This window comes from Sceloporus undulatus, chromosome 1, assembly GCF_019175285.1.
Source record: "Sceloporus undulatus isolate JIND9_A2432 ecotype Alabama chromosome 1, SceUnd_v1.1, whole genome shotgun sequence".
NCBI lineage: Eukaryota > Metazoa > Chordata > Lepidosauria > Squamata > Phrynosomatidae > Sceloporus > Sceloporus undulatus.
In genome coordinates, this window is record NC_056522.1 from 29,716,658 (window position 1) to 29,735,436 (window position 18,779).

The window sequence follows — 18,779 nt, forward strand, 5'->3', positions numbered from 1 at the left end:
CTCATAAAGAATGTTTTACATAATTCAACTTTTTTTCCTGACTTAAACTTTAGAAAAGCTCAATTTTTGTGCCATCTCACTTCTCCAAGTTTAAAAAACAAAAGGAAAATGTTACTTTGGGAAAGGGAGAGAATGTAACAAGCAGTGAAAGAGACTGGGAGGTCCTATGGAGTCCCTTCTCAATAACAGATAACCCATTGGCACATCATTTCCAGTAAGATGATGGACCTGACTACAAGCCCCATGAATGGAAACCTTACCAGCCTTTTATTTGTTATTTCCTACATTGGAACAGTGTATTGTAATGGTTTGGGTGTTGGATTAGGGCTCTGGAGACCAGATTTCAAATCCGTGCTTGGCCTTGGAAACCGACTGGGTGATCTTGGCCAAGTCACACACACTCATCCTCAGAGGAAGGTCCTTCTGAACAAATCACATCAAGGAGACCCTGTAATAGGTTTTCCTTAAGGTTGCCATAAGTTGGAAACGACCTGAAGGCACAAGACAACATTGGGTCAAGGGGAGAAGAGTCAAGCCCATGATCTGATCAGAAATGGCACATGGGGCACTTGTCCTTGAGAGCTGGATGAGTGTACCATGTGCTCTGCCAACTCTCTGTTGCACTCACTTCCCCCTGATAGGTATCTTCTCTTGACAGAGAAGGTGGAGAAACAGAAGAAGAGGGGTGCAAACTCATTTCAGATTAATTTCAGCTAAAAGGGCTCTGAATTCATCTTGAGATGGGGCCACTGTATTCAAACAGGATCTTTGTTTTCATAGCTTTCAGCTTCCTCTCAGTGTTTAACCAGATTGTGCAATCCCCAAGTATTTGTGGTCTTCACTGGAGGAAATAATTGCTCACATTGGATGCAATCACATTGCAGAAATAATCCAGTTTGATACAACTTTAACTGTCAATGCCATGGAATCCTGGGAATTGTTGGGGTTTTTTGAGACATTTAGCCTTCTCTGTCAGAGAGCTCTGGTGACACAGCAAACTACAGGTTCAGAATTCCATAGCATTGAGCCATGGCAGTTAAAGTCTTTTCAAATTGGATTGTTTCTGCAGTGCAGATGCAGTCATTGTTGCAAGTTTCCAATCTTAAATAATAAAGAGGAGACAGTGTTATCCTTATAATTATTATTTTACGGCTTTTCTTAATTCTTATGTCTCTGGGTCTCCATTTGTTAAAATGGATAAAATGTAGTTATGACTTTCAAACAACTTTTTTTTAATTTGCCAGATTTGTTATTTTTTTTCTAAATGACTTCATTTGACAGAATTATTCTTTATTTGGAACAATATTAGCTAAATAATTAGAAAAGTCAATTTTGTGATGGACCCCATGTAGCTTCAACAAATTGGTAAACAAAGCTGGTTGAAGTCATCGTGGGTTGGAAAAATTGTCTCTGTAAAGTACAATAAACACCTAGTCAAAATAAAGAATCCTGGAAAAACTGGATGAAGCCTCTGAAATATGATGAGAAAATATTTCTCTAGGGTGCAAAGTCTGAATACACATGCATGCAGAGGATGGGGACAGTGGTTGAGAGTGGAGAGTACAGCTTTTCATTTCATTAAGATAACTTCTTAGAAATGTTATACACAAGTGGAGTAAGGAGTGCTTTTATTTCTGCTTGCTTGTTAAATGACCACTAAAAATAACAGTCACATTCCTATCATTCTCAGAAGTGAAACCTACAGTTTTTTAAAAAAGCTGATCTTGAATGAAGAGCAGAAGAGGACTTGTGATATGAAAACTGGAAATAGAAAGCCAATAGAATTTGCCTTTTCTGGGGAAAAAGTTTTATTGACTGGGATGGGGAGAAAGATAGTCAGATAGAAAGTTTCAACAGACAGTCTATGCTCAGAAATGATGCTTTTGTCAACTGAATCTCAGAATTGATTCCTGGTTGTGTCACATATACGCATGGCTGCATAGTGGTAGAACACATTCTTTACAAGAAGAAGTCCCAAGTTCAGTCAGTACTACCACCTTTTGAAGCATGAAGAATGAGAGTTGTCTTTCCAAGACAAGAGTTGTCTCATCCTCCCAGGCTGTACCACAGAAGCCATACATTTCGAAGGGATCCTCTGATAGCCCAAATTATTCTGTAACAATTAACATCTGAATAATACATCTTCAGATGCTTTGTCTACAGTTAGTTTGAGCAATCTTTAACTCAAATAGTTAAAATCGTAGGTTACAAGAAATTAGGTTGAAGTGTTTGCATACCTTAATACAGTGGACCCTTGTTATATGCTGGGGTTTGGTTCCAAGATCCCCCGTGGTTAACAGAATCTGCGGATGCTCAAGTCACATTAAATATAATGACATAGCAAAATGGTGTCCCTTATAAAAAAAATGGAAAATAAAGATTTGATATTTGAAATTTATACTTTTTTTGAACATTTTCAAACCGTGTATGCTTGAATCCGTGTATAAAAAAATCTGTGTATAAGAAGGGCCGACTGTATATATGCGGTCAGGACACATAATGTTGCATTTACAAGGCTTACCTAGTGTTTCCAGTTGAAAAGATCTTTAGGTAGTAGGATCTTGGATAACTGCTGTCCTTCTTTACATCTGGGCTGATTCAGGATGTAGTCACACTGCAGAATTAAAGCAGTTTGACACCACTTTACATGCCATGACTTATCCTACAGAATCATGGGATTTGTAGTTTGCTGTAAGCCGCCCTGATCGCAGGAAGGAACGGGATACAAATAAAAACTTTATTATTATTTATTATTAAGTATTCAGCCTGGTCTGTCAGAGAGCTGTGGTGCCTCACCACACTACAAATCCCAGGATTCTGTAGGATAGAGTCATTGTAGTTAAAGTTGTGTCAAACTGCTTTAATGCTGCAGTGTGAATTCAACTTTAGTGCAAGGCAAATGTATATTTTATAGCCGTTGTGGATTCTTTGGTGTCATCATATATTTAAAAGATACCTTGGAACTTTGTCAATTAATGTTCTTTTGCATATATTGTTCTTGTTTTAAATGAATATTTTCAGGAATGGTTGGGCTAGTATAGTACAAATTACTACTGTTTGTTATGCATTGGATGTTGACAACTCTAGCTGGTGTGTGCAAGTTCTGATGTTGGTTAGGGATCATGCTAGATCAAGCTTTGCTCAGTATGCTTTCCAGCTAATACTGTGCCCCAGCAGTGCCCTTTCATTTATGGTGTAATCCAGTGAGAAATTTTACTCCTGCACCGCATGCCACCTTTCAAGAGCAACTTCTCTTCTGTATTACAAACTCCACTCACTTTCAGTATGGCAAGGTTGCTTTCTGGGAGCCCTTGAGAGGTGGATTTTTTTGCATCTTGGATTACAACACTTCTCCCCATGTAACTACATAAATTATATAAGAGAAATGTGTAATGTAAATTACATGTTTTTATTACCTGCATTATATAAATCAGCTTTCATTTTAGCATTGTTGCTAATGCTGGTAAGAGCGCATTCTTAGGATTGTCCTGAAAATGAGAAATATGGCACTTGCTGTAGCGTGCCTAAACGAAACACTTTTCATATAAATATACTGTTAGCTATAGAAAGACTGTTACAGAAAGTTTTCCAGAGTGCCTTTCAATTGTGTTGAATCACTTATAGGACTATATCTGTTTCTAATTAGACTTCCCATGAAGGAAAGTATAAAGGGAAAACAACACACTTTCCCCCCTGCAACAAAAACATAGCTCAGGGTTGCCAAGATTTCAAGAAAACCTTCACAAGACACAGTGTAGTTCTTGTAATGGTTGGGGGCATGCTGTAGTTTTAAAGTTCAGTCTGACTATGCAAAGGTTAAATATTTAGAGCCCAAACATTGAGACCAGTTAGATGATTAATAAATTTATGGTTTCGCCTCAAGATTTTACAGCTGTCGTATGATACAGCATGTGTATTTTGCTTTGTTTATACATTATCAAAAAGTAAATCCCTTCAGATTAACCTGACGGGGAAAAAAAACACAAGTGAAAAGAAAGATCTTAGAGTGATTTCATTGTCATCATGCTGTTAAGTCCAGACTTATTGCTGGCATACTGTTTATTTTTTAACTTGAAGGAACTATGTTTCATTTTAGAATATATGCAAACACAGTTAGCTTGATTGCCACCAGCACTTTTTAATCTTGGGAGACTTTATTTGACAAGTCAAATAAATTTCCCGTGTTTATTGTGAACTGCCAGGAGGAAATAGTATTTTTTATAGACAGGAACTCCAGAATCAGATATGGTATTGTTGAAGGGCTGCTTTATGATTTCAAAAACAAGGAAGCAAGAACTGGCGCTCCAGCCTAGAATTTTATGACTTGTTTACATCTGCTGGACTATTGTGTTTCAGCGCCTTTCTCTTTGGACTTTTGTTCAATAAATTTGTACTGGCTAAACTTAACTGACAACAGAAAATGGTTGAATGACATACAGTAGCAATCACAGTATTGCATTCTTTGCTGGAAAGGAAAAGGGATTCTCCCACCTGATTCCTGCTGACTTGATTATAGATTGAGTATTGTACTCTGGCTCTTAGAACTGAATTCCTTTCTTTCTTTGATTCAGTTTTGGAATAAATAGCATCAAGCAACATTGTTACTGATGTATGCAGCAGAATTCTTCAAAATGGAAACAGTCAGCTACTCAAGAAGGTCACCAATATCTTAAGAGTTGGAAGAAGCCATAAGAGCCATCCAGTCCAACCCCCTGCCCTGTAGGAACACACAACCAAAGCACCCCTGACAGGTGGCCATCCAGCCTTGGTTTAAAAAGCTGCAAAGAAGGAGACTCCACCACACTTCAAGGGAGTGTGTTCTGCTATCCAACAGCTCTTACTGTCAGAAAGTTCTTTCTAATGTTGAGGTGAATTGTCTTTTCCTGTAGTTTGAATCAATTGCCCCAGGTCCTATACTCTGGAGCAGCAGAAAACAAGCTTGCTCCATTCTCAATATGACACCCTTTCAAATACTTATACAGGGCTATCATATCACCTCTTAACCTTCTCTTGTCCAGGCTAAACATACCCAGCTCTCTAAGTCTCTCCTCATAGGGCATGGTTTCCAGACCTTTCACTGTTTTGGTCACCCTCCTCTGGACACGCTCCACCTTGTCAACGTCTTTTTGAATTGTGGTGCCCAGAACGGGACACAATATTCCAGGCGAAATTTTTGCTGAAATAAACTGGTGGTGAAGCCTTTTACTGCATACTGCCTTTTTCATGAACTTTTCAGATAGTCCAAACCATCTCATCTTATTTATTTGAGTATTTGACAGTTCCTTTTTCTGAGGCTTACAATCTAAAAACAAGGCACACAAGGAAAAGGGAATGGCAGTGTGGGGGGGGGGGGGTTAGGTCCAGCAGATGCTGGCTGTTCTTCTCTCCCTCAAAGGCCAGAGCAGTCACAGTTAGAATATGGAGGGAGGACCTCTCACCAGCCACTGGAGCCAAAACACAATGGAGATGTGCCTGTTTCCTCTGCTCTCCCTCAGAGGTGAAAGCAATTGGAATTGGAATATGGAGGGAGGGCAACTGGAAGCCCTCCTGAGGTTTTTTTGGGAGGGAGGGAGTTGACAGTATAGCTTTGCAGTGTGTATTGATGTGTTTTCAGTGTGGTAATTTGCTTTCTAATCTTCCTATTGATTAAATAGTTTTATGCTAAAAGACAAGATTAGCCTAGGTTTCTTGACTGTATGGTTATGCTGTTGCTAATGCTGTCAGTTTGCTTCCTCCTTGTCTTCTTTCCTATTCCTGGTCTTCCCTCTGCTTTTGCTCTTTATCTGTGGATTGTAAATATAAATTCAGAACCCTACTCTGGTAGGAGTGAGATCTAGCAGAGAAAAACATTAGGCATGTCCTTTTTCCCCTTCCCTCTTCCAAAACATGTCTACTCAAAATCTCACCCTTCCCCAATCTACTGTTCTATGGATTGGTTCTTAGGCTGTGTTGTTGTTGTTGTTGTTGTTGTTGTTGTTAAAGTTTTAGGATAGTATTCAAAAAGAATTTGATTGTGATTGTGGCAGCAATCTATTTGTCTCTAGAATTAGAAGAGAATAACTGTATATCTGGGATAGCAATTTGTCCTGTTCAATTTAAAACCTTACCCCAACATGAGACAGGAGCTTCTAACTTTCCCAGACTGATGTTTTATCTTTCTGAAAGAAAGAGAACTTAAAAGAAATAAAATGTTTCCCTTGATGATTCAGTAATTGAAATTAGTCCATTGCTGAATTAACTTAGTCCTTTGAGCCAATTCACCATGAGGAGAAAAAGAAATTATGAAAAAATCCATACTTTTTGTCACTCACATTTTCTAAATTTTGATTTTTGAGAAGAAGCATTAGATGGCTAGAGTGAAGCCTTCTTCTCCATATCCCTATGTTTTAATGTGGAACACTTCATTTAGAATAATTTTAGTTTAGTCTTAATATATGACAATGGGCTCATACACATGAACGTGTGTTATTTGCCATTATATAATTAACAAATATGAGTTTTTAAATACTTACGCTTCTGTTTAAAATTATCTTCAATAAAGCACAATAAATCAAGTCACTTGACCTGTAATCTGTATTTTATTATGTTACTAAAATGGAACTAATGCAATTAAATAAAATGGAATACAGTTTTTCAGCTGGATATGAAAAAGCCCCCTGAATCATGTTTTTGGAAAGTACCTTTTAAAAAAAAATCTGGCACTCAGAAACACTGGCAGTGTTCCAATTTTCCATTCTTTCTCCTGAACTAGAGCCAGATTCCTTTGGGAAATCATCATTTGTAAAATGTTGTGAACAGAAAGAGGGGCATTCTGGAGTGTACAGTTACCGCTAATTAGAAACTAAACATCTGTAACTATGTCAGAGTTACTTGTACTTGAAAAGAAAAACTAAAAGACGTGAATTTGTTCAGTTTCAATAAAGCATGCTGTAGCACAAACATGGGAGCATTTGTGAGAAATTATTTTGCATTCTGTTGTGGTGAAGTGTTCTCATTAGGGAGCTGGGTATGTTTAGCCTGGAGAAAAGAAGGTTAAGAGGTGATATGATAGTCCTGTTTAAATACTTGAAGGGATGTCATTTTGAGGAGGGAGCAAGCTTGTTTTCTGCTGCTCCAGAGACCAGGACCTGGAGCAATGGATGCAAGCTCCAGGAAAAGAGATTCAACCTCAACATTAGGAGGAACTTCTGACAGTAAGGGCTGTTTGACAGTGGAACACACTCCCTTGGAGTGTAGTGGAGTCTCCTTCCTTAGAGATCTTTAAACAGAGGCTGCATGGCCATCTGTCAGGGATGCTTTGATTTAGATTTCCTGCATGGCAGGGGATTGGACTGGATGGCCAATTCTATGATTCTATGATTCATTCATTTAAATTCTTCCAGTTACTAAACTCCTTCTTTTCCTTCCTCTACAGATTAAGTTTTTTGTCCCTATATATAAGCCAACAAATGAGCTGGGAGAAGGTAGTTAGGATTACATCCATGTGCTAAATTGGACACCTTGATAGAACGCATATCACATATTTTAGTTCCATAACTTAATTTCACTTGTTTTCCTATACCTAATGTAACTTGATTTTCTACTGACATGGCTTTGGAAGTGTGGACCCCACAACTTGCAGGAATGTATATCACTCAGCTGTACAATATTTTCTGTGCAGTCATAAATACCGAAAGACATGGCTCTGTTTTACAGAATTCTTAGATTACATTTGCATTATATTACTGATGTCTTTCACAGTAGGGACAATTAAAGTTGTAAAACAGCAGGTGTCTGCTATAGGAGTGTGTCACATGTCTTATCCATGGGGAAGAAGCTTGGAAGTTAGGGACTCACATTCTTCAAACAAGAAAGCTGAGTGAAGCATTACTACCTTACTTTCATCAACCAAGTACAATAATTCCTCTAGATGTTTCCGGTTGAGAAAAAAGGGTGCATCTGAAGGCCAACCAGTAATACTTCTGTGCTTCAGAAGGGGACCCTGACCAAGTTTTTAAAACTTCCATGCATCTGGGAGCCAATTTCATTCCCAGGACCCACTGTAGGGCTACACTTCGAACCAAACTGTGTTTTTTCCTCTTCCCAGCCAAACTTAAAGTGACCAGAAGTTCATTTGTAGATTTAAAAGCACTTTAAAACACATGTTTTGGGTTAAGGAATGCCATATGCCCTGCTTTAGAGGAACATTATGCTTCCCAGAGGCATTTTGGATGTGCAATATGTACATTTTTAAGGACTATGCAACAATTTCTCAATAATTAAATTGTGCATTTTAAAAATGCTCTCTGTATGAGTGAGACCTAACATTCTTTATCTTCCTTTATTCTCCATCTCACCCCCAGATGTGGTAAGTCTCCTGTATACCGCTCACGTGAGTTGGCTGCTCGGGCCCTTGTTCCCTTTATTATGAAAAACCTGGTGCCACAGACAGTGACATCCTTGTTGACTGAACTTCCAGATTTCACTGATCCTTATGTACGACAGAATGCAGTGCATGGAACATTACTGCAAGTAAGTTGTGATCTGTATTGGGACCAATGTTTTCTAATTTATTCATAAATATTTTAGAATAAATGAGATACCTAAGTTGGGTGATAACACTAAATTATGTAGGGTAATAAAAATAAACATGGATTTCAGAGAGTTCCAAAGGCTCTCCACCGTAGGAGAATTGTCAGTAAGAGTTTGGCACATCATTGTCCAAAAAGTCAGGTGATGTTGCAAGTTAACATTTCTTGTACTATGTTGTTTCCAGTCTCTGGTTTGGATAATGAAAGTGAGAAGGTGAGGTAATGTTTTCATCCTAGTAAGTGATACTGAAATCCATGTGGTTTGATAATGTAACTCAAATACAACATACATATAGCATATCTGACAAAGAAACTTTTTTTAATAAAGTCTTTTTATGCCTCTGAACTGTATTATATCCTACTGACATTTCAATAAAAGTTACTGCTGAAGTTACTAACATGCATCCACCACTTGAGGAATCTCTTTCCTTTATCCCTGTATCTTCAAGTATAGATAGTTAATCTGGTTGTTTCTGTCAGATATTTTAATGTTGATAAGAATTTTGTCTAACCTTGCTGTGGGCTGTTTTTGCCAGGTTACCTATACAGAGTATAAATATTTTCCTAGCAGAAATGTCAACATTTGTTCTCAACTTTCTATGCAACATATCCCATCAACTTACTTTAAAATTATTGCTTCCTATGTTTGTACGTTTGTCAAAAAGTCACCAGTAAGCACTAGATTCTTATTTTATAAAATTGTATTTCATTTAAACTTAATGCAATTGAACCTTCTTTTATGTTTTGGTTATTCTACAACTCCCTTAGACTTCCTTTGTAGAAATAAATCTCTAAGTATGATCCTATAAAAATTATACAGAATGGCGTAATGGTTTGAGCTTTGGGCTAGAACTCTGCAGAACAGGGTTCAAATCCTCGCTCAGCCATGAAAATCCATTGGATGACCTTGGGTAAAGCATACATTCTTAGCCTCAGAGGAAGGCAAAGGCAGCAGCAACCCCCTCTTCAAATACTGTAAATCTTGCCAAGAAAATCCTGTGATATGTTTGACTTAGGATTGCTGTAAATTGGAAATGACTTGTAGGCAAACAACAACAAATTACTCTGTCTACATGCATCTAAAATATGTAAATTTTGAATGTATGTTTGAAAGTGAGCATTGTAGATTTTACCAACTTTTGACCGTGTTTGATTGATTTCAATTTTTGTAGATTTGCTTCCTATCTTGAGTATTTTATAGAAGCACAGGATATAAATGTCCTCAAACCTGAAAGGCTAATCCATCCTTGTTCTAAATTCTAATTAACAAAGTTGTTGATGATTTTTCTAGCTGAATGTCATCCCAGCATTCCTTGGAAATTTTATTATTTATTTTGTATTTCTTGGGGGGGAGCAACATCTGCATTTCTGAGAAAGAATTAGTTCACATGAAGAGAACAATCTTCCCTCAGAAAACTGGTGGCTTCAAATGTTCTTTTTTTTATAATGGAATATCTTTAAAATGTCAGTTTTGAAATCAGTTATATAGCCAGTGTATCCACGTGATCTTTTTTGTACCGCATTCCCCTAAAACATTCTGGCAGAAGTGTCACTGTTGGCATTGGAGATGGGGCTATATATTCATCCAAATAGGAAGACCCCCAAAATCAAAACAGCTTTGTCAAATAAGTAAAAGCAGCACATATGTTTTGGACTAGCAAAGTCCTCACCAAATTTCAATGAGCAATAATTTATTTAACCACATTATCACTCTGCGAATGTCACTTGTACAGCAGAGGAGCAGACCCTGAGAACTGATCCAGAAAATATCTTTTAAAAAATCAAACTGGCCAAAGTCCACGACTTATTATGTAACTTTGGCCAAAGCAATGGAACAATTGGTTGCTAGGTCAGTTTGATTTCATGTAGTAATATGAATCATACATGAAAGCAACTTGTCAGCACTGAGGATTATAACAATATTGATTAGACTTCTAAAGCACCCACCAATATCTTTTATAAATTATTATAAAGTATCTAACACATGCCACTGTGAAAAAAGAGAATGAGCAAATTCAGCAGGTCTTCCATCCATTTCACTACTTCTCTGTTGTTACCACTAAGAATGAAATCCCCTCCTTCTCTTCAAATTAATTATTAAACTGAAACAGCACTGAAAAAGAAAACAATCTATTTACTGTTTTCAATTACCACTAATGGATTTATTCTATTTAATGAGCTCATTAAAAGAGGAGCTCTAATTAAAGATGTTCTCATCATTACTTATTGTGGTATAAGACTTAACAGAATTTAAGTACTAGAACAGTCTTTGTTCTTTTTAACAATTTAAAAAACAAAACAAAAACAACAACCAGCATGCTCACATTAAAAGCTAATTCACTGGTTTAGGTCAAACATTTTATTATTTGTCATTCATTTTTAAGCAGAATAATAGTTTATAAGACTCAACTACACTGCCGAATCTTTGTGGGAAACTAAATCTCCACCCCGCTCTGGTCCTGTTCTTTCCCAAATACTGGCTGAAATAATTGTCATGTCCTCATTATCCATGGATTCTACCATATAACTATTATTTGCATTATTTCTTTAGATCCAGTCTTTCTTCCAGTATAGGGACTCAATGCAGATATCAACAATTTAAAACAATGTGAAGCTGAAGGCTTTCACAACCAGCATCCATATATTTTTTTGTGGGTTTCCGGGCTATGTGGCTGTGTTCTGGAAGAATTTATTCCTGATGTTTCACCAGCGTCTGTGGCTGGCACCTTCAGAGAATGCTGGCATGGAAGTGAGTGGGGTATACTGTATATACTGTGATCCTTGGTTGAGAGGAAGTAATTTACATATTAACATGCAGATTAATATATAAATCACTTCCTCTCAATTAAGGGTCACTCCCCACTCACTCCCATGCCAGCATTCTCTGAAGACGCCAGCCACAGATACTGGCGCACTGTCAGAAATAAACTCTTCCAGAACACAGCCACATAGCCCAGAAAACCCACAAAAAACTAAAATAGTACAAATTAAAAACAGTACAAAAGCATTAAAATTGTAAATATAAAGTTTAAAAATAATTAAACAATTAAAAAGCTAAAAACATTACACATTAAAAATATTAAAATGTTCTAAAAACTATATACAGATCTTGACATCTAACTTGCACAGCATTTAAAAGCCCAATCTTCATCAGATTAAAAAAGCCTAATGGCACAAAAATGTTATTATCTGACACCAATAGGAGAGCAGGAATGGGGCCATGCTGGCCTCTAGAAAGGGAATTATAGAACTAAACCCCAGTGAATACCATGGGCCCAGTGTAACTCTCATGGCATACTAGAGGCCTACTAGGTAAGAATCCTGAGCAAGGCCTGAGGTATTCGTTCGTTAATTTATTTGCATCCAGCCCTATATCAAACAGACCTCAGGACAGCATACAATAAAAATCAATTTTAATTTAATCCCTTGAATACCATTTTGGGAGAAAGTTGGGATATAAATCCCTTAAATAAATAAATTTAAGACAATTTGACATTTTAAACTGTAATGATAGATTTTGAAGAAACTAAACCACATTAAACAACATAGAATCATAGAATCATAGAATATAACCAATTGAAACAATTTTAAGCCATTTTTTAAATTTCTCATCAAGTCAACTTTGATTTACAGTGTCCCTGTGCATGAGAGATCTCCAAGAGCCCTGGTCATCAACTGCCCACCTCAGGTCTTGCAAATTTAGACCCATGGCTTCTTATGAGCCAGTCCATTTCCCTCTGCTCTTCCCTAGTAGCTACCTGAGTACCTTCCAGCTGGGAGTCTTATCTTCTGGTACTGGTTCTTATTTGATTTTAGATTGTCTCATCATAGTGCTTTCATGGTAAAAGACACTGACAAATGGTTTTCTGTGCCTCCATTTTCACAGTAGACTAAAATGCCACTGCTGTTGTCTCTGTAGATCCTCAGAAAATCCCTTTTTAATGTTGGAGACTCTATCAGCTGCAAATCTAGCATCACCATAACCTATTGCCTCACCACCGTCCTACCACCATGGAAAGGTAGTGGCAATATACACACTGGATAAAATTAGACCTCAAAAGCTTCAAAAACTTGTTTTTACTTGGTGCCAGAATGAAGCCAGCATCAGCACCAGTTAGTCCTCCAAGGTCCTCTTTCACATCCTCACCCAGTATACACTCCCATTCGTGGGAAATAGAGTAGAGCCTTGTTGGTTATATTGAGCTGGTTGACTGTCAGTTTGCTATCCTTATCCTAGGACAGTTGGCTGGTTGATGTTCTACTTATAATGCCTGCATGAAAGGACATGTGCAGTGCAGGAGTTCTCTAGTAATATCTAAGTTTTCTTTGGTAGACAAGTCAATGCATGTAGAAATGGGTTCCTAAATGCTGAAAAATGAAAACAAACTATTTTGGGAATCTTGGGTAATAAGTAGACTGCTTTGTATGGCAACATGGGCAAAGGGCTGCCGAAGGATATATTTGTGTCTGTGTTTCTCAGCAAAGCTTTTTACAGTGTTGGGTGTGGTGAAGGAGGCATTATTTGAACTCTGATTCAGGCAGCAAACATATGCAGCAGTATTTATTTATTTATTTATAGAGTTTATTACCACGCATCCCTCCGCATTTGCTGGAGTTAGAGGCACAGGATCACCATTAATATGGAAAAACTGCAAATAACAAAAACACTATGTTTTTACCTCAGTGAACACCACTCTAGGAATCTCTAGGTCCTCCAATGCAACTCTGTGGTCAAAATCTGCCAGACATTGACCATAGAATTATGCTGGAGGAGCTACAAATGCCTAGTGAAGTGTTATCTCTAGGAATCTCTAGGTCCTTCAGTGTGACCTTTGGTTAAAGTTGACCATAGAGATGCACTGGGGGACCTAGATTTCTAGAGAGAACATATTAATAAAATTGTGAACAATCAAATCCACAAAAGTCAAAGCTGCAAGTGTGGAGGGACAAGAGTATTTGTCATTGGATGCTCAAGCCAGCTTGAAGCATATTATTATACAGTTGAACATATGCAAAATCAACTCATTTCTTGCTAGAATTCAAAGATATAGCCATGTTAGTCTGTAGAATTAGTATGTGGAGAAATCTTGTGGCACCTTTGAGACTAACTGAAAGAAAGAAATTGGCAGCATGAGCTTTTGCAGACTTCAGTCTACTTCCTCAGATGCCTAAGGCAGATATATGTCTGTCCATGGCTTCCACTCCAAAAGCATCTGAGGAAGTAGATTGAAGTCTACAAAAGCTCATGCTGCCAATTTATTTCAGTTAGTCACAAAGGTGCTAAAAGATGTCTCCACATACTCATTTCTTGCTAGATGTATATGATTTTAATGCAGCTTCCCAGGTCATTACCCACTGGGCATTACCTGAAGAAAGACCAATAATTTTATTATTGGATCTACATTTTATTATTGTGAGCCTTCAAGTTCTTTCCAGCTTATGGTAAGATTTGTACAGAAGGGGTTTGCCTTTGCCATCTTCTGAATCTAAGAGAATGTGACTTGCCCAAGGTTACCCATTGGGTTTCCATGGCTGAGCAGAGATTCAAACCCTGGTCTCCAGAATCCTAGTCCAGCATCCAAACCACTACACCACACTGGCTGTGAATCTACTCAGCTGCATGCTGAACATAGTTGTGGGCCTGTTCTGAGCTGAGTCAGAGCTGTTCTGTGGCTCAGATATGGGCTTTGTGTTTGAGATATTTGGCAGAATCAGTGTAGTGTCTCGTGGCATGTTTTCTTGTTCTTTTTTATCATCTTTATAGAATTTAAGTTTAATTTAATTAGTGATCATTTGTTCTGAGGAAGATCATTAAACATGTTTGACATACCAGTGAAGATACCATGGTAAAATCTGGAGAGGGTTCCTGTATCTTTAATGGTTGTGTAGAAGACAATCAACATCCATCCGTCTTCTACACAAGCATTAAAGATCCACCAAACAGTGATACCTTTATTGGCCAACCAAAATGCACAATATACATGTTGCAAGCTTTCAAAGTTTCACTGGCATCTTCGTCAGGTTAAGTGTTACAAACCAAACAGGAAAAAAATTGAGGATGTTAATCATCATAGGTCTACATTTTGCTGTTTTTGTTCTTAGTTAAGATGGTATGGAGGGGCTGGCCCCTCCTCTTTCTGGCCTTGTGGCAATTGGGAGATTTTCAATGTCCAGAAAATTAACGTACATTTGCATCTCAGCAAAGACACTTCCCTTTCAATCCAACATGTCTCATCCAATTACTTGGTAGTAATTAACTTGCTAGCTATGTAGGTTAAAATAAACAAGTTCAAAATTTTATAAATCCTTTTTGAAAGCACTTAATAGGAAATCAGTATCAATGCCATCCACTGGGAGATTGTACTGATCACTGTAAGAGTATGATGACAAAGCAGATAACTTCTTCCCTGCAATGGTTTTGTAACAAAATTCTTCACAGACTTAGAAAATAAAAAATGGCCTGTTTGGAACACAAGGACAAGCAATGTTTTGTTCGACTGCTCAACATCTTGAAGCAAAAGGCTGCATCTTCTATGGGTGTCCTCTATATGATATGCATTTCAGCTCATAACTCATAGAGCAGAGTTCTCTGTTAACTGCCTTGTCCTTTTAGTATAGAAATATTGCTGATTATGTATTATGTCTCTTATTTGATTTGGCAGCAGCATTTAAAACGTACTGCTTCATAGCTGATTTATAAAGGCTGATATTGTGAATGAATGTTACAGTACCTAGAGATCAAAGCAATAAAGCCACTATAATTAAATGTTTTTCATTGCAACTTCCTTGCAGCTGCTCCTCTTCTTAGCTCAGTTTTATAGACCAAGATAAGATTTTCTTTGAAGTTGGAAAAGGGGAATATTAGTGTCAGGTGAAGAGGAAAACATTCACCTAAATAAAAATAATAACGGCCATGTATCTCCTTTGCCCTTATGATTAAATTCTTACACTTTTGGTCTTTATATAATCATGTACATGATTCTAAGCCGTTCAAGAAGTTGTCTTCTAAGCAAGTACTTTATAATGAAATATGGCTGAACTGCCCAGTTTACAAGTAAATTAAAAACAAATGTATACAGAGAGTGAAATATAAATAATACACTGACATACTCATGCCCCCTTCTCATAGGCTTCTGCTGTTTGTTCTGCTACTGTGTAGAACATACAGTTCTCTGGGCTTTGGTGCTTTGCTTAGTGCTTTAGGTGTAGTTACTTTGGCACTGCTTGTGGGTGATATCTGTGTGCTAAAAGCATAGATAATAATGGGCTCTTGGATACATGTGTGTGAGTCACTGCAGCGTTTCCCCTTGCTGGTCATGGTCTGATTTCTTGATGTACTGTATGTTCAGCTAAGTGATACACAACATAGGGATATCAGGACAGCAGAGGGTGCCATCCCACACAGAATTGTCATTTCCTTTTCCAGTAATACTATGCATTAAGTTATATAGAGAGATTGTGACTAACCGAAGACTTCTGAACAAGTAAGTGTTAGCAAACTTGTAAATAAGTTGATTTGGTAGGCGTATCTTTTGTCATAAAGTCCCTGTAAGCCTGTGTCCTTTCTTAGAGGCTCCTTGAAACATAGCAGGCTGGAAGAAGAGATCAAGTCTTCTTACAGTACCACTTCATGGATAGGTACCTGGTTTGAATTAGCAGAAGTAGCCCAGTTGGGGATCATATCCTATTGTTAGGTGTGCTGAAAACCCAAGCTGAATGTACAGAATTCCATAAGAATCTCCCAGATTAAATAAATGGAAACAAAATGCTATTTGATTTTCAGTGTAAGTGAAGGTGAAGCAATGTGGATGGTTGGGGCCTCAGTTTTAGAAGATGGCTCATGATGACTGTTTCAAAAGGCTGATTTTGGGGTTTGGGGTGGAATAAAATTATCAACTTGGTATTCAGCAGCACAGAAAAAAGCAAAGCCAAGGTTTAGGAAACCTTAGGATTTGGAAATGAATTCTTTGTTTCAATTCCCAAGGAAACCATTGACTCCTTCTGTCTGTGCCCCCCCCCCCCCCAAACTATCAACCTTTGGAGTGTGCAGTATGGATTCCAAAATCATCTCTTTTTCTCTGTTGTTTCAAGTAAATGCAGCAAATGCAAAGAGGGAGAAAAGCTGGGACAGCTGATTAACTGGCATTAGTAGAAGTCTTAGTAACCTCATCCATAAGGTCTTGGGTGCTATTGAGCATACATTATGAACCTGTGATGCATCTGTTTTGTAACACTTTCCTGAACTGTGTCAGTAGTCTGAACTGCAGGAAAGACAAGTGTCTTGTGTCCTTTTAAAGATTAACAAATTTGTTAATTTGTTCAGGCATAAATTTTACAGTGTACCTAAAGGAAATTTCATCTTATATTCTCTTCTTCAGTGAATTGGACCTCTGCTATTGCCAGCCTCTTCTGCTTATAAACTATGGCCCGAGACAGACGGGCCAAAAGGGGCATGGCGGCAGCGATACTAGGGTTAGGGACCGTGCACCAACTGCATGGTCCCTAACCCTAACATGGAGTGGCGGCATACTAATGGTGGCATCCCATGTACACAGACGCCACCAATGTGACCTAAGCACCACGCAGCGTCGGCGCAGCGGGAAGCCACATGGTTTGGTGACTGTGGCTTCCCTCCAGAGGGAAATAGGCTGCCGCCAGCCCAGACATTCCGAAAGGTACCTATGTACCGGGCCTATGTCTTCAGAAATAGTTTGCTAGGACAAGAGAGGCATGCAGAAAGGGCTCTAGGAATAATCGCTTCTAAGCTTATTCTTTCTAAATATATTTTTCAGAAGTTGGGAAAGATTCTGATGATTCTCAGAGAATGGTCAAAAAATAAATTATTATTTTAAAAAGGATAATTTGTTAATAGCTGAATAGCTGAATAGCTCTTCAAAAGTCGTTATCAATCTTAGGAAGCATATTTTCCAAATCCCCAAGACAAAGACAAGCCCCTCAAATATTTCTATTATCATACACTGGCACTTTGTATTAACCAAGAATCTCCATATACTATTATACTAACAAGGAAGGAACATCGCATTTAAGTAGGTCTGAGAGATTTCATCCACTGCAAATAAGGTAGGGATGGAGAACCTGTGGCCCTTAGGTGTTGTTGGCTTCATGTCTCATGACCATCAGTTAGGAATTGTGGGAATTTTAGTCCAGTTACATCTAAAAGGACATAGGGTCTCCTCTGAAGTAAGGGGTGAACAAATCATACATGAGAAAAGATTCTAAGTGAGAATGCTGGAGCACAGGCTTGTATTACTAAGCATGGTAAATATGAAGAATGTGTTGGTGTGGGGAAGAACTGTCCTATGACATTTCTACATAATACTAATTTCATTTGCATTGATTAGGATTATTAAGTTATGTCTGTGGACAGTTGTAAGTATGTTGGGAAAACTCTTTTGATGGAAATAGTACTTTAAGTTGTTCATGGTTTCTGTTAATTCTTTTCATTTTTTACAATAGCCAGAAAGTGGATAAAGTATATAAAATTGTATTATAGATATAGCTATGAAGCCATTTATCAGTAAATAATAATACATTTTATGATGTAAGTAATTCACAGGAGATTTTCAAATCTTAGAACCTTTATTCATGTATGTGATCATTGCTTTTTTTGCAATGCTATCCAGAGAATTTATCATTTTTGAAATGTCAAATGTACTTATTAAAGTAAATGTTACAAGATGAACTGAATTTTAGCTAGGTGTGGAGAATCACATACTAATGAGTTCTCTAAAATTTTTGTGTGACATTAGCAAAACAAAACAACATAGTATACAACAAGGCTTAATGTTTATTTCACAGCATTAACACAGTATCATTAAGCTTCTTTTGATTATGTAGTTAGTCCTCAGATTGCCCTTATATTTACCTTGGGTGAGGTGTTTGCAGCAAAATGGTGCTGTGAAAATTACTGGAAAGCATTAACATTAAGTTGTTATTGTAAGCTGACATGCTGAGCCTGATGGGAAGTAAAATTTATAAATAGTCTCATTTATATGCATGGAGTGAAAATCTGCTGAGTTTTAGTAATCACTATTATTGTGTGGCTTATCCCTTTTCTGGAGTAGAGTTTCATTAGGGGTTATCTTCCTTTCTGTAAGTGCAGAGTTTATGATGTTTGAAGAAACACAGGCGTCAGTCTAATGTCATCTGATGGCTAGTACAAAATAACTTATTTCACAAACACCCCAG

At 37.6% G+C, this 18,779-nt stretch overlaps 1 protein-coding gene across 3 annotated transcripts in view; it reads left to right on the forward strand.

Annotated features, from left to right (window-relative positions):
* THADA (THADA armadillo repeat containing) overlaps positions 1–18,779 on the forward strand; it is a 207,324-nt gene that overhangs the window by 113,099 nt on the left and 75,446 nt on the right. For all 3 annotated transcript variants that reach the window (XM_042474414.1, XM_042474421.1, XM_042474430.1), the window contains one exon: positions 8,343–8,511. In XM_042474414.1, coding sequence (XP_042330348.1) covers positions 8,343–8,511 — 169 coding nt within the window. The remainder of the gene's footprint in view (positions 1–8,342; positions 8,512–18,779) is intronic.